Below are 14,237 nucleotides of genomic sequence, written 5' to 3'. Positions count from 1 at the left end.
CATGTAAGTATGTCCTAATAAAATATATGCAGAATAAATCGGAGATAGTCACAAAGATTAAGGAAGACTGGGAAAGGCATCTTACAGAAAATGGAAACTTAGCTGAGATTTGAAGGAGGTAGACATGAAGAGGGAAAGGATTCCAGGCGTTGGTGACAGTCAATGAAAATGCCAAGGTCTGGGGCAGCTAAGTAGCGCAGTGAAGAGAACACCGGCCCTGAAGTCAGGAAGACCTGAGTTCAAATCCGGCCTCAGACGGAACACTTGACGCTTACTAGCTGTTTGACCCTGGGCAAGTCACTTAACCCCAATTGCCTTAAAAAAAACCCCCATATTAAAAAAAAGAAAAGAAAACGCCCAAGGTCAAGAGATGGAATGTCTTGTGCTAGGAACAACCAGGAGGCCAGTGTCGCTGGGTTGCAGAGTAAGTTGAGAAGAGTTATGATTAAGAAGAATGGAACAGATCCAAAGGGGACATGTTATGAAGAGGATTTTGTACTTCATCTTGGAGAAAATAAAAAGTCATAAGTATATGCACACCTAGTAATGCATTCTGTCACAATAAATGGCATTCGTTTATTTTGAGTTGCTGGTGAATTGGGTAGGATGTCAAAATTCCATCCTGGATCTTATTGCACAGACCAAAAGCTGAAGGGATTGGGATTTAGAAGTTACTGAAATCTCTTTAGTTCACACTCATGTTTAGAGAAGAAAAACATAAAAATGTCTTTTCCTATTAACTGCCTTTCAGAGCTCTTCTTTTTACTTTCAACTTTTTTTTTGCCATGTTTAATTTCTTATTCAGTTTTTTTCATAGTCTCTCTAACTACGTTTTGTGTTTTCTTTAATTCATTCAGGTACGTGTATTCACATTTTCAGTTGGTCAGCATAATTATGACAGAGGACCAATACAGTGGATGGCCTGTGAAAACAAAGGTAACTGATCTGGTTTTTTTTGAGTGTACATAGCGTACAAATATATAATAAAACTGTATCTAGATGAGACCCTTGGAGGGTATCTAGTCCAACACCTTCATTTTACAATAAAGAAATTGAGGCCCAGAGAGATTTTTGACCCATCCAATGTTACACAGGAATTCATCACCGTAGGTGGATTTGAACCTATCCCCTAACTCCATAAGCAGAGGTTTTTTACTTTATTAGTGCTGCTTTAGCAGCTTGGTGAAGCCTATGGACCTCTTCTAATATTAGAGTTTTTAAATAATTGAAGGAAATGCTAAATTTCAGTTAGACATTAATGAAAATAAAAATGAAACATGTCACATTTTTCTAACTAAATTCTTTGACCCCCCCCAAAAAAAATCCACAAACTAAGAACTCCTCTCTCCACTAGAACTAGTATTCTTTCTATTGTACCACACTGCCTCAGAATGGATTTCATAACAGGATACCTTCTATAGCGGTACAGTGGAAGTTTACAGGGTTCTATATACTCTAATTTTGGAAAGAATTCAGAACTTAAGTCTACCTCGAATTACTGCATTGAGATAAACTTAAGACTCTAAGTATATCTTTTGAGAAATCAAAAGTAAAACCAGATCTGCGATAGCAGTTGAAGCAAATATTAGGATAATTCAATCCCAGGTCTTCTTTTCTACTTGAAATGTCAGTATGATTTTCATTTTTTTAACTGCATTTTCTTAGTTCAGACCTGGTCTGGATTAAGAATGCAGAACTACCATGCATTCAGAAAATTCTTAAGAAATGTGAATTGAATTGAACTGAAATGAGAGAATGCCAAACTGGTAAAAAAAAAAAATCCAGCAGTAGCATAAGCAGAGTGAGTTAAAAATTGGTGCGTCAAGGGGCAGCTAGGTGGCGCCATGGATAGAGCACTGGCCCTGAATTCAGGAGAACCTGAGTTCAAATATGACCTCAGACCAAATACTTGACACTTACCAGCTGTGTGACCCTGGGCAAGTTACTTAACCCCAATTGCCTAAAAAAAAAAATTGGCGAGTCTTTCTACTAAAAGAAATTTAATATTGCTAATTTACATTTCCCCCCGATACCATTTAAAGCTATTAATTTTTTTCCTTGAAAATTATTGCTTTATCTATTCAAATGAAAGTATGTAATTACACAGTGTGACTCTATGGTTCAGATATCAGTAGGGACTGAAACTGTGATTTAAATGGTCTTGGGAATTCTAGACTGACCCCTTCTACCAATGGAAGATGGAACTCTTTCTGCAACCTATAATCTCAGAGAATTGTGGAGAACTCTCTTAGGTTATAATTTGCCCAATGTCATATAGTTAATATGCATCAGAGGTAGAATTTGAATTCATGTCTTCAAGAAAAATGTGATATGAATTGATTAGTTTTAATTTTTTTGGTTTAATACTTGTTGAGTATCATAAACATGCTGTATTTACTATTGAGATTGACTTTAAGCAAATAATTACACTAGATATTAATCAATTTCAAATAAACGCTGATCACATGATTTTGTTTCTCCTCTGGGGGCATTCATTTGGATTATACTATAGTTTCCTTACTGCTTTGAACATGTGTATGAAAATTGATTTTATATCTCTTTAAAAAAGGTTAAGGGGTATGACATAATGTCCATTATTTAGCATTTTACCATCATTCTACTTTGGTAATAATTCATTGCTTTTCAAAAATTAGAGAATTTTGGTGTTCTGCTTCGTACTCCACAAACCAGAAAGATGAGCCTATAACTACAAGAAATATGTTTCCTTAATTTTTTGTATAACAGTGTATCTTTTGTTTATTTCAGGTTATTATTATGAAATTCCATCCATTGGAGCTATAAGGATCAATACTCAGGTAGGACTGTAATCTCACACTGATTTGCAGAAGAACAAGATGTTATTTTATATAAAAATTTAAAAAACATCAGAGGAAGAAAATAAATCAGAAAACAAAGGAGCAAAGTTTATCCTCATATAAAAAATATACTTAAAGTTATAAGCATTTTTTCATTTATGTGATAACTATTTTTTCTCTTTCAATATTTGCTACATATATCACAACCCAAGTAAAACATGATGCAACTTTCTTTTTATCTTTATAATATAAATGGAATGTAGACATGAAATCCAGTGAAAGTTTACTGAAATTTCAACCATATAATTTTATAATTCATAATTTATATTTATAAAATTGATAACTTTAATATAGTTTTTTGCAAAGATTTAGATTGTGACTTTGAATGTGAAGGTGTGTGTGTGTATACGTGTATGATATATGTGTGTATATATGTATATATGCAACAGAGACATATATACACACACATATATGTGATAGAACAAGAAACATTAATGGCCAAATTACATATAGACTCTAGATAGAGCTGTGGTCATAAGATGATACAACCCTAAAATTGCTTTAAAAGCAATTGAATCCACCACATTCATTTTATAGATTAGGAAAGTGAGGCAAAGAAAAGTTTAGCAACTTGGTCAGAATCACAAATGTACCACCTTTTTGAGATACAACTGAATCTAAGTCTTCCTGACTCCAAGATACTGTACTATGTTTTGGTGTCAGTCATAGAATTTTAGACACAGAAGAGACCTCATTTGCCATCTAGTCCAACCCATACCCAAAAGGAATCTTCACCATGATATACATGACACTTGACAATTAATCACGTAGCCTCTTTTGAAAACCTCCAATGAGACAGAACTCACTCTGTAACAAGAAAGACCATTAGAATTTTGGAGATAACTAATTATTTTTTTCCTGGAGAAAATACTATTGCTTATCCTTTGCAACATCCCAAACAGCAACTCGAACCTACCCTAGAGTCAGGATAGGAAAGACATCTCACAATGGTTGTGCTGGCTGTCTGGGATTAACACAGGAATCTCCCAGATGTCTGTGGTACACTCTGCAGCATCTGGGGCACCTCCTCTCATATACAGGGCTCCTAGAAAAGCTCTTCCAAGTTTATGGTACCCTCTGGGTCCACATCTACTCACATTCATAACTCATAAACCCCATGTTAATCTGTTTATTTTTCTAGGCAGCTAAGGGACCCAATCAGTTCAACATAGAAGTTTTTAATGAAATAGCATAGTAAAAGGAACAACAAGTTGAACATCTCCCCCCATAAACCAGTGGTATACCCTTCCACAAATATGGATACCATCAAGGGAAAGAGCACATCCAGTCAACGAAAACAGCTGGCGGGGCATGGACATTGGGATCATGTGATTTGAAAACACATACACAGAAGCAACTCACTCCTCCTGTGCTGCTTAAGTTGCCAGTTTTCTCTGGTGGTACCACTGTGTTGCTCCTATGCTTTGTCTCGCTGTCTCGGCCAGGTGGTATGTTGCTCTGATTGTTATGGCTATGTCTCATGGCCACAAGACATGTGGTAGTGGAATTTCTCTCATGTTCCAGCTCCCGGCTTCAAGTTCAGTCATACAGGGTCCTTTGTTCTAAAGAGGAATGGGTTCTATGTGATCAAGAAGATAAAGCCCTAGAGCCTGAGAAGTTGGGTTCAAATCCTTCCTCTGACATGAATTACTTTTGTGAATGTGAACAAATCACTTAACCTTGTAGTGTTCCACTTTCCTTATCTATAAGGTGATAGTATTATATTAGAAAGATTCTGTCTGAAGTCCCTTCTAGTGCTTCAGTTTCCTCACATAAAAGAGGCTCATGTGCACGCGTGTGTGTGTATATGTATGTATGTGTGTAAATGTAAGAATAGCACCTACCTCACAGGATTGTTGTAAGGATCTATTGAGATAACATAGATGTAAAACACTTGCTAAACCTTAAAGATCTATATAAATGCTAGCTGTTGTCTTACTACTGTGTAATTAAATAGGTTTCAACTGTGGGTGTTATTCATCAGAGTACACCATACTAAGTGTAGAAAGTGCAAAAAAAAAATGAGATCAGTGTTCTCTGTGTCTAAGCAAGTTGGAAAGAAAGGAAAAAGATTAAAGAGAATAGTTGTTTTGATGTATTTTTAAAATTCAAATCATGTAGCTCTGGGATTAATTTGTATCATATGTAAAATTAATTGTTTAGAATAGATTAGGGGTTTTTCATCTGGAGTGTGTGAACTTGGTTCTTTATATATTTTGATAACTGCATTTCAATATGACTGATTTCTTTTGCATTTTCTTTTAAACCTTTAAAAACATTATTTCAAGAAGGAGTCTGTATGCTTCACCATTTTGTCAAATGGTTCTATGACATAAAAAAGATTAGGAATCCCTGGAATAGATGAACTTTCAGGTCCATTCTAGCTCCAAATTTGTTTAATTCTAACTTTTGAGATAGGAGAGATTTAGCTCTCACCATCAATATAATAAAAATACATTCCCGATCAATTTTGTGGCTAAATGGTGAAAAGATATTTCAAGACAGGATGGGTATCCATAGATTTTCAGGAGGAAGATCTCCAAAGGGAGATTATGATTAAGTGAGAGTTTACTTTGAGAGAAAATGAGGTTAAGAAAAAGCAGACAAACCAAAACCTCACATTTGTATAGCAAAATCCTAGATCAGTTATTTACTTATAATGTATCATAAGAAGATGGAACACCATGGAGTAATTTAAGTAATCACATATTATTTCTGCAAGAAGTTTGACTACTCATATGATTGCTGTTTAAAAAAATCATAATCTACATTATTATAGAATGAAAGTCCACATTTTTAAAATAACATTGAATTTGTTTCAAATGTAAACACTGACTACATTCAGTGCTGAAATAAAACAGCAGCTGCATTTGAATCTACTGTGGAGATCTGGCTTAGTGTTTCATTTATTTGTTGATATATTTAAATGCACTTTTGAATTTCAGCCAATCTCTGATATGAAAGCAGACTTGGGCTTGCTTTATTTATTTATTTATATTTAAAATCAGCACTCCACCCTGTAAATCATAGTTTTTGGTAGTTCCTTTTATAAGACAAAGTACAAGAAAAATACAAAAAAATCTTCTTTTTATGCTTGAAGAGAATAACCTGATTGTTCCAGGATGAGAAATAGGGCGAAATATGTCACATACGATGAGCTACCTACTGCTGACTCAAAGCATGACAGAATATCATTTTGCATAGTCCATGGTAGGAATGAGGTGATCAATAAGATATTAATTTGCCCATTATTTCACCTAACTTGATTTTTTATGGATTTTTCCTTATTTTAATATACTTATTGGTCATTTTTTTAATCACTTCTGAAGTGATTGACTTTTCTATCATTTGAATAGGAATATTTGGATGTCCTGGGAAGACCAATGGTTTTGGCAGGAGACAAAGCCAAGCAAGTCCAGTGGACCAATGTATACTTGGATGCACTGGTAAGGTTTTCTGTTGTTTATACAGAGACGAATGTCATAATTCTGGCATACCAATGATTTCTACCTACTTTTCTGTTGACCTTCCCCTTTCTGTGCCACCTCTCCATAAATATGACTCTCAGAACCTTCTGTTCCACCTTGTCTTGTTAATTCTCAGTGTGCTGGGGTTTCCCCCTTTATTTTGTAAAAATTCTATCACAATTCTCAAGTTGATTAGAACAATGGAAAAAATATGATTATTTCACATAAATAATTATGAATTTTTATCATCACAATTAGCAGGTCACCAAAAAACAGTAGTGACAAATATTAACAAGAATATTTGCAGTGATTTAACTATTAAGCACTGACATGTTCAAAGCACTGAGCTTTAGATACAAAGGCAAATAAGATATAACCTCTGAACTTTTAGTAAATAATAAAACACAGGACAATATAAAATGACTACAAATATTTAGTAAATTTAGGGCAGAATAGAATAAAACAGTATAAAAGAGGTATGAAGTACTATGCAATTATAAAGAACTGTAGGAGATACGAAGTACTATGTATCTAAAGAGTAAAGAGTTCATTATTACTTAGTATAGAAGTATTTAATACATATTTATTAACTAAACCCAAATGTACATGCAAGGCAAAAATCTGTATTATGATCACATATATTATTTACTATTATTCAAAATTATTGTTATCTAGTTTGGCTCTTCAGCAGGAAGCTGGTGTTGCATGCCTACAGATAATTCTTCAGCAGACCTTGCCCTAGACTACCCTCCCCTTTTATGCCTTCTCTGTAGCTCCTGCCTCACAGAAGTGCCACATTTGCAAAAAGTATCACTGATCCTGTCCTAATAACAAAGGTCAGCAATGAAGTAGTACATTTTAATATATTCCCGTATATTTCTAACAAGAGTACAGTCTTTCCTTTATTGTTGGAATTTCATGAAGCTGGTCCTTATTTTGTCCAGTTCTGTATATTCTAACATGCTCCCAGATTTTGACTACTGCCATTTTGATATATCTAACTTCTGCTTTTTGGAATTCACCATCCCCTGAAGCAATACGGTTAACTTTTGGAAAGTTTAATTATTTCTCCTTATGTTGAATTGAAATTGGCCTTTTTATCACTTCAGCATTTTTGAATTTCCTAGTTTTTCATTCCAAGGCCAAGCAGAATAAATCTGCCTCTTCAAAATGGCAGTCTTTCAAATGTCTAAATATCCAAATATAACTATTTTGGTCCCTTTAGGTATTCTCTTGCCCAGACTCAAACATCCCTTAGTTTCTTCAACTGATCCTCATGACATTGCTTCTAGCCCCTTCATCATCTGAGTCAACCTCTTTGTAGATAAGCAAAGTTCATATTAAAACAGTGTGGTAGAAATGGTATCTGTTTTACTTAAGCAGGGAAAGTTTTTCATTTAAAAGAGACAGGGAAGCCATCCAGTTGGACTGCTGGACTAACGCTTGAACTAGACTTTTGCTTTCTTGTTATCTGGAATATAAAAAGTTCTATACATGGGAAGCTGGGGTTCTGGCAGGTTAGTGCATTCCTGTTGCTAAGTAATGTGTCTTTGTGCTCCAGCTTTGCTGCCATGATAAATATGGGATAGAAGATACAGAACATTTTTTAGTCATTGTGCAAGTCCTTAAATATATAAGGTACACCAATGATAGAGAGTTTTCTTACCAGGGAGTTCTCCATATCAATAAAACCACAACTCCAATTCCTATCATGTCATTTTAATTAGGATTTTGTGGTCCACACATATTTAATTATGTTTGAATTCATTGCCTGAATCACTGAGATAGTGTGAACTAGTCTTGGTGTAGAAAAAACATCATTTCCAGAACTGAACACATAGCCCTAGAGGTAGTCTCTGTATGACTTTAGTCAATATATGTATGTAATAAGTATAATAAAAATAATAGCTAAAATTTACATTGCCCTTTAAGATTTGCAATGTACATATCTAATCTCATTTGAAACCTATCACCACCAGCAGCCCATGAGTTACATGTTAATATATCCTTGTTTGGATATTTTTATTTTTACATGTGTGTGTGTGTGTGTGTGTACACACATAAACACATATATACATATACATATATACATACGAATATACACACAAACATGGAAACTGAGGCTGAGGAATAAACATATATAATATATATATATATGTATATATATATATATATATATATGTATATGTATATGTATATGAAAATTGAGTCTGAGAAATTAAGTGATTTGTCCAGATTGACACAACTAGGAAGTGTCTGAGGCAGGATATGATCTCATGTTTTCCTGAATCCAGGTTTGGTGCTCAGTCCAACACACCACTTACTTCCTTCTCATGTGCTCTGTGTACCCAACAGAGAATGAAAAGAAAGAACAGAGGCCTCAGAACTCTACCTTGGAGAATGCCTATAACTAGAAAGAAGACTAGTAAAGGAGGAAATAGCTATGTCATCACTCCTGTCATTGCAGGATACTATAATTGTATTAATGAAGTCTAACTTCTCATTTGCTTGTATTCTGCCTCCTCATGCTGTGGACTCATGTGGAGGTCATAATATATGAGAACCCCTAGTTCTGGTGATTTTTTTCTTCTTTCTTGTTAACTATGTCATCATATCTGCCTTACGTCATACTTAGGTAGGCTTTTTTTTTTAACCTAAGTACATGACTTAATGTGTATCTTACTTTTATCTTCAAAGTTTTATTGTACCATCCCAGACAGGTGAAACCTTCTGTTATCTCAATTCAGTCATCTACTGCTCATCATTCTTCACAAATCTCCATCTGTTCCAAATTAAGGAAGCAAGTTGTATGATTACATAAAAACAACAAACAAAAATCGGTTTTAAAATATATGCATACATATTTTTTGCTCCAGATCTGGGATTTCATGAGTGTGAGGGCCTTCCAGTATGGTACATACTTCCACTGATGTAGGATGGGAATTCGTCTATAACTTATAGTCTTGAAGAGTTGTCTGGGAAACTGCAAAGTTAAGCATCTTAACTACAATCACAGTAATAGCCAATTAATGTGTGTCAGAGGCAAGACTTAAACCCAGGTCTTCCTGAAATTAAGGCCAATCATCTATTATGCCAATGCTGTCTTACTAAATGCTTATTTATACTTTCAAACTTAGGCATGCCTTTAGTAGTCTTTTTTTTTTAAACAGGTATTACATGTGCTGATTGTATTGTGATGATGCAGCCTTGATTTGATTGTTTAAGTCCATTTATGAAATTAGATTACCTAACAATCACGGAAAGAGTTTTAGTAATTCCTAGAAGTTCCCATTATTCACAGGGCCAATTATTACTAAGTATCAATTTGCATATTAACACAGAGTGCCATACCATGGTAAAGGCAGCTCCTAATGCTAACTTACATTAAGGTTTATGCCAGGGATTAAATTGCAAAAAATTATGAAATTGCATTATTTAAACTACGTAATTCATTTCTCTGGGTCAAATGTTAATTTTTCTTTACAAAACACCAAAGCTGTGATACTATTATCCTTATTGGTGATAATTCCTTAATGCTTAGGGACATGAACAAAATTAGCATGGATGTCCTGGAAAAGAAAATGCTGATTCAATAACCTTTCCCCCACTTAGTTGGCCTTATTTTACTGAATACGATACAGAACACAAAGAGCAAGATACTCTGCTCTTCTGGCTACTTATCAGTTGGTTCTTGTAAAATAAACAGATACAGGAAGTTGGGGGGAAAATCAGCACTATTAGCCACAGTCTTCCCTTCTGATATAGATAAAGTAAGGCTTGCTTACCTCAATCCATGCTAAAAATACTGCTGAATGTTCATCCCAATCTCCCATAGTTACACAAGTTCACATGGTCAACAAAAGTTGCGCTGTGGTCATAGTGCTTCAATTTCTGTAAGACCATCATGGGACACCGTGTGACTGAGAAAAGCAATTATTGTGCCCTGCTGTATTTCCTATGGCCAAAAGTTCATTGACCAGAATGTCTGGTTTTCTGCTGAAGTTCTAACTGATAGCATAAGTGATGTTAAGAGAAAGTTCATGTGGTCTCTAAGTATATCCTTTCAACCTGGGAGGGAAAAAAAAGTCACTTTTAATGAAGCCAAAAAACACTGCCTGCCTGGGTTGATTGCATTGTTTTATTCAGCAGACTCTGAAGAATATCCATTAAGCTGTCTTATAAAATCCAGGGGCACAATTATAGAGATGTCACAGACTTCTACATTTCATTTAACAAACATTTCTTGAGTGACTAATCTGTGTTGAGTGGTGCTAATTGCTGCGAGGGATACATAAATGAATAAGAGAAAGTTCCTAACTTCAAGAAGTTTACAATCAAACCGAGTGGATGCTCAATACATTTTTGTGGGCAGAATGAATGCAAAAGTAACTACAATAACAAAGTTAAATTGGATAAGTGGCATAAGAAAGGTATTATAAAATATTAGAAGAATTCAGAGGAGGAAGAGATCAGTGCCAGCTTTTGGGGTGGGCAGTGCAGGAATAGTGTGAAAGTAAATCAAGAAAAGTGTCACAAAGAATATGGCATGTGACCTGGACTTTATGGGATGGGATGGATAGTCTGTGCTAGCCTGGCTTGGGGGGAGAGGATGAGGAGAGACATTCTAAGCAAAGGAACAGAATAACCAAAGGCGGAGACATAAGAGGGTTCCAGAAAACTCACCAAGACAGTTTAATCTGGCTAGACCTTTTAGGTAAAGTAAAAATGGAAGGTAAGGTTAGAAAGTTAGATTGGGAAGATCAGAAAGGGCTTCAAGGTGCCCCCTGGCACATTTATGGAGAACATGGACAAAAGTTAACATGGGAAGGGCAGGTATGGATGGATTGTGGTCTGTGTTTTCAGAGAAAGCGTGGACATCAGTGAGATCACAGACTCATTGATGTAATTTAGCAAGGAACTGGATTTTATTCACTCATGCAGTGCAGAGCCATTAAAGTGTTTTGGACAAAGGGAGTAATGGTATCAGATCTTTGCAGTAGGAATATTCATACCCAGATCATAGGATAGACTGGAAGGCTAAAAACATTTAGATTTTAAGTGAATATTTTTACAGTATGGAAGTAAACAGTGAAAATTCAGAAAAGAAATTTTGGCTGACAAAGGCTAAAATTCAAATATAATAATATCTGATCCTTTTTTTTTCAAAGTTATCTTGAAAATCGCATATAAAGTCTAATTCCTATTGGGGGAGCTCATGGAAAGGAGGGGGGAGGGTCTTTCCTTGAATCATTTTGTAAAGAGAAATATATTTAAATATCTAATCACTTGTATTTGCACATCTAATCACTTATTTATAGGTATTTCTGATTTAAGAAAGTCAGCAACACGGGAAGAGAACAAAGGGCCATGGAGTAGAAGAAGGGAGGGGGGTACTTGGGACAGGGTAGAGAAATTGTTTCTCCAGGTTATGGCCCTCCCTAAACCTTTTTTCTTTCCCCAACTCTCATTCCCACCAGCTTGGATTGATTTTAGGCCCAGTCACATGCTTGGATTTAAACCGTAGTAAACCAAGAAAATTGATGTTAGGGATCAGATCAGTTGTGGTCCTTTCAAAGAAACCTTGGGATTATGTATCATTATATAATTCCCGGTTGAAGTCCCCAACCACAATCTCTGCATTTGGCCTGAGTAGTCAAGTTTGAGTCTTTGCTCACCTACTTACTACCTGTGTGACCATGAGCAGGGCCCTTCACTGTTCTCAGTCTCAGTTTCCAATCGATTTTAAAAGAAGGCAGGCTCAGATTAGATGATCAAGAAGCATCCTTTAAGTTCTAAATCTACTTTACTACCTGTGGTCCTATGATAAATATTACTCATCCTGGTAAATTTAATTTCTCAGAATAAATTAATAGTGTTACTTTTGAAAATATCGCTTTCAGATTTCAAGGTGCTAAATATGGCTTGGGTAAGAGATCAGCTAATTATTGTTCATTTTGGTACATCCATTTTCAAGTGGCTAAACTACCAATGTTTACGTAACATAAAACTGATTTCTAATCACTTTAAATATCAGATTAATTGCCTATTATATACTGATTCAGGATGAATTACTGTTTCCTGAAATTTCTGGAAATCTATTTCGTACTGAAAGAAGTTTATTGTTTTATGCTCCCTTTTCTACTTTACCATCAAATGCACAATTTTACTCCTGAGAGAGTCTTTAAAAAGTACTTTTCTTGAAAGGTAGACAGTACTAAATATAACAGGAGAAAGCTAAAGGGTCAGAAGTATGATTCTCTATACCAATAAAGAATTATTACTGTAATCTTCTAAATTAGCATAAGGTCATAAGTCCAAAGCATGAAAGGGACTAGAATGGGCTTTAAAAAAATTAGGTGAAGACAAGTCAAGATTTTAATAGAATGAAAAATGAAAACTGTAGTGTTGTTGATCATGGGTGGCCCCTGCTATCAGATGAATTGTTGCTATGTCAGTGAAAGCATGAGCTGGGCTGCTGAAACATTTATAGGTTGGTGATCATTTCTGTGGCTTGATAAAAGCTATTTGTGAAGCTCTCATAGTATTAGTTAATATTGCATGTTTCAACAACTGTCTAAAATTTCCTGATTCTTTCTCATAAAATATGTCAAAATTGCAATGAGACTTTCTCAGAATATAAGCTTGCAATGGATCTTCCAAAATTTTATAAGTAGTTTTTACTTTCTGCTTCACTTTTTATAAACCAAGAATAAAGTATCCTGTCAGAAAAATCAAAGGCTATTGCATTTTTATTGAACTGAATTTGAGTACAGCTCTTCAGTGTATGATTCCTACCCTTAGTGACTCACCACGACACAATTTAACATTATTCTTCGTTTCTTTGCTTTTCTTTTTTTTTTTTTAAAGGAACTGGGCCTTGTCATTACTGGAACACTTCCTGTCTTCAACCTAACAGGCCAAGAGGAAAATAAAGGCAACATAAAGGTAAAAGTTAATTAAGATTATTATTATTATTACTGATGATAATGGCTGAAAAAGTGTGACACTGAAGCTCACTATGTGTAAGATACTTGTGTGAGGAAATACCCATATCATGACCATTTTCTGAAGACAGAAACAAAGGCTAAAAGTTGGTTGTCGGCGAAATGAGAAATGAATGTTATGTGCATATTGTTCTAAAAGTCACTGCCTTACTTAGCTATACCTAATTGCAAATAATAAGAGCCAAATTTCAGATTCTGGGAAAAATACTAGCATGAGAAATAGCTTGATGATCATGTATGTGAGTTTGTAAAAGGAATCCAGGAAGCATCCATTATCAGAGATCACAGAACATGTATAGTTGCCTGGATTAATGCCAGATAAAGTAATTGTATTTTTTTAAATCATTTTTCATTTGTAATTCTAAAATGTCAGTTTAATTAGTAAGTTATGTCAGAGTTAGGGTTTCAACAATGATTTTTGTAGCCTTATAGAATGTTAGGGATCTGGTCTTTGAATAATCCAAACTGAATGTGTGATTTCCAGCAAACCATTTGACCTCTTGGTGCCCCAGGTAATTCTCTTAAGACCTTTAGTTACACAGCAGCTGTTGATCCACATTGGTAGTGGGAGTTTCCTCTTTGGAGAGTTCACTAGGTGTTTGAAATCACAGGTCTGGTCTCCCTTATTTTTATCCATTTGGTGAGAAGCAGGTAAACTTCATGGAAGTCCATTGTATTCCTTAATCTTCATTAGTGTTCTAACTGCATTGAAATGTAGCATGTCTGAAATAATTTTAGAAACTGTCAAGCTTATTTATTTATTCATTTATTGTTGAATAATGCTTTTTGTGTAACAAAATTTGTTCCAACCCCATCAGATTAATTGTGAAATGAATTCATTACAGCTTTTAAGGCATTTATTAAGTTTTTTTAAGACAGTGAATTCATGT

The 14,237-nt window shown here is 34.9% G+C and overlaps 1 protein-coding gene across 7 annotated transcripts in view; it reads left to right on the top strand.

The window, feature by feature from the left end:
- Positions 1-14,237, top strand: part of CACNA2D1 (calcium voltage-gated channel auxiliary subunit alpha2delta 1) — a 665,577-nt gene that overhangs the window by 574,348 nt on the left and 76,992 nt on the right. For all 7 annotated transcript variants that reach the window (XM_020984466.2, XM_020984468.2, XM_020984467.2 and 4 more), the window contains exons 13-16: positions 858-936; positions 2,767-2,816; positions 6,233-6,322; positions 13,211-13,288. In XM_020984466.2, coding sequence (XP_020840125.1) covers positions 858-936; positions 2,767-2,816; positions 6,233-6,322; positions 13,211-13,288 — 297 coding nt within the window. The remainder of the gene's footprint in view (positions 1-857; positions 937-2,766; positions 2,817-6,232; positions 6,323-13,210; positions 13,289-14,237) is intronic.

Source organism: Phascolarctos cinereus, unplaced genomic scaffold (assembly GCF_003287225.1).
Source record: "Phascolarctos cinereus isolate Bilbo 61053 unplaced genomic scaffold, phaCin_HiC Scaffold_1;HRSCAF=81, whole genome shotgun sequence".
Lineage (NCBI taxonomy): Eukaryota > Metazoa > Chordata > Mammalia > Diprotodontia > Phascolarctidae > Phascolarctos > Phascolarctos cinereus.
This window is presented reverse-complemented; position numbering and strand designations above follow the sequence as displayed.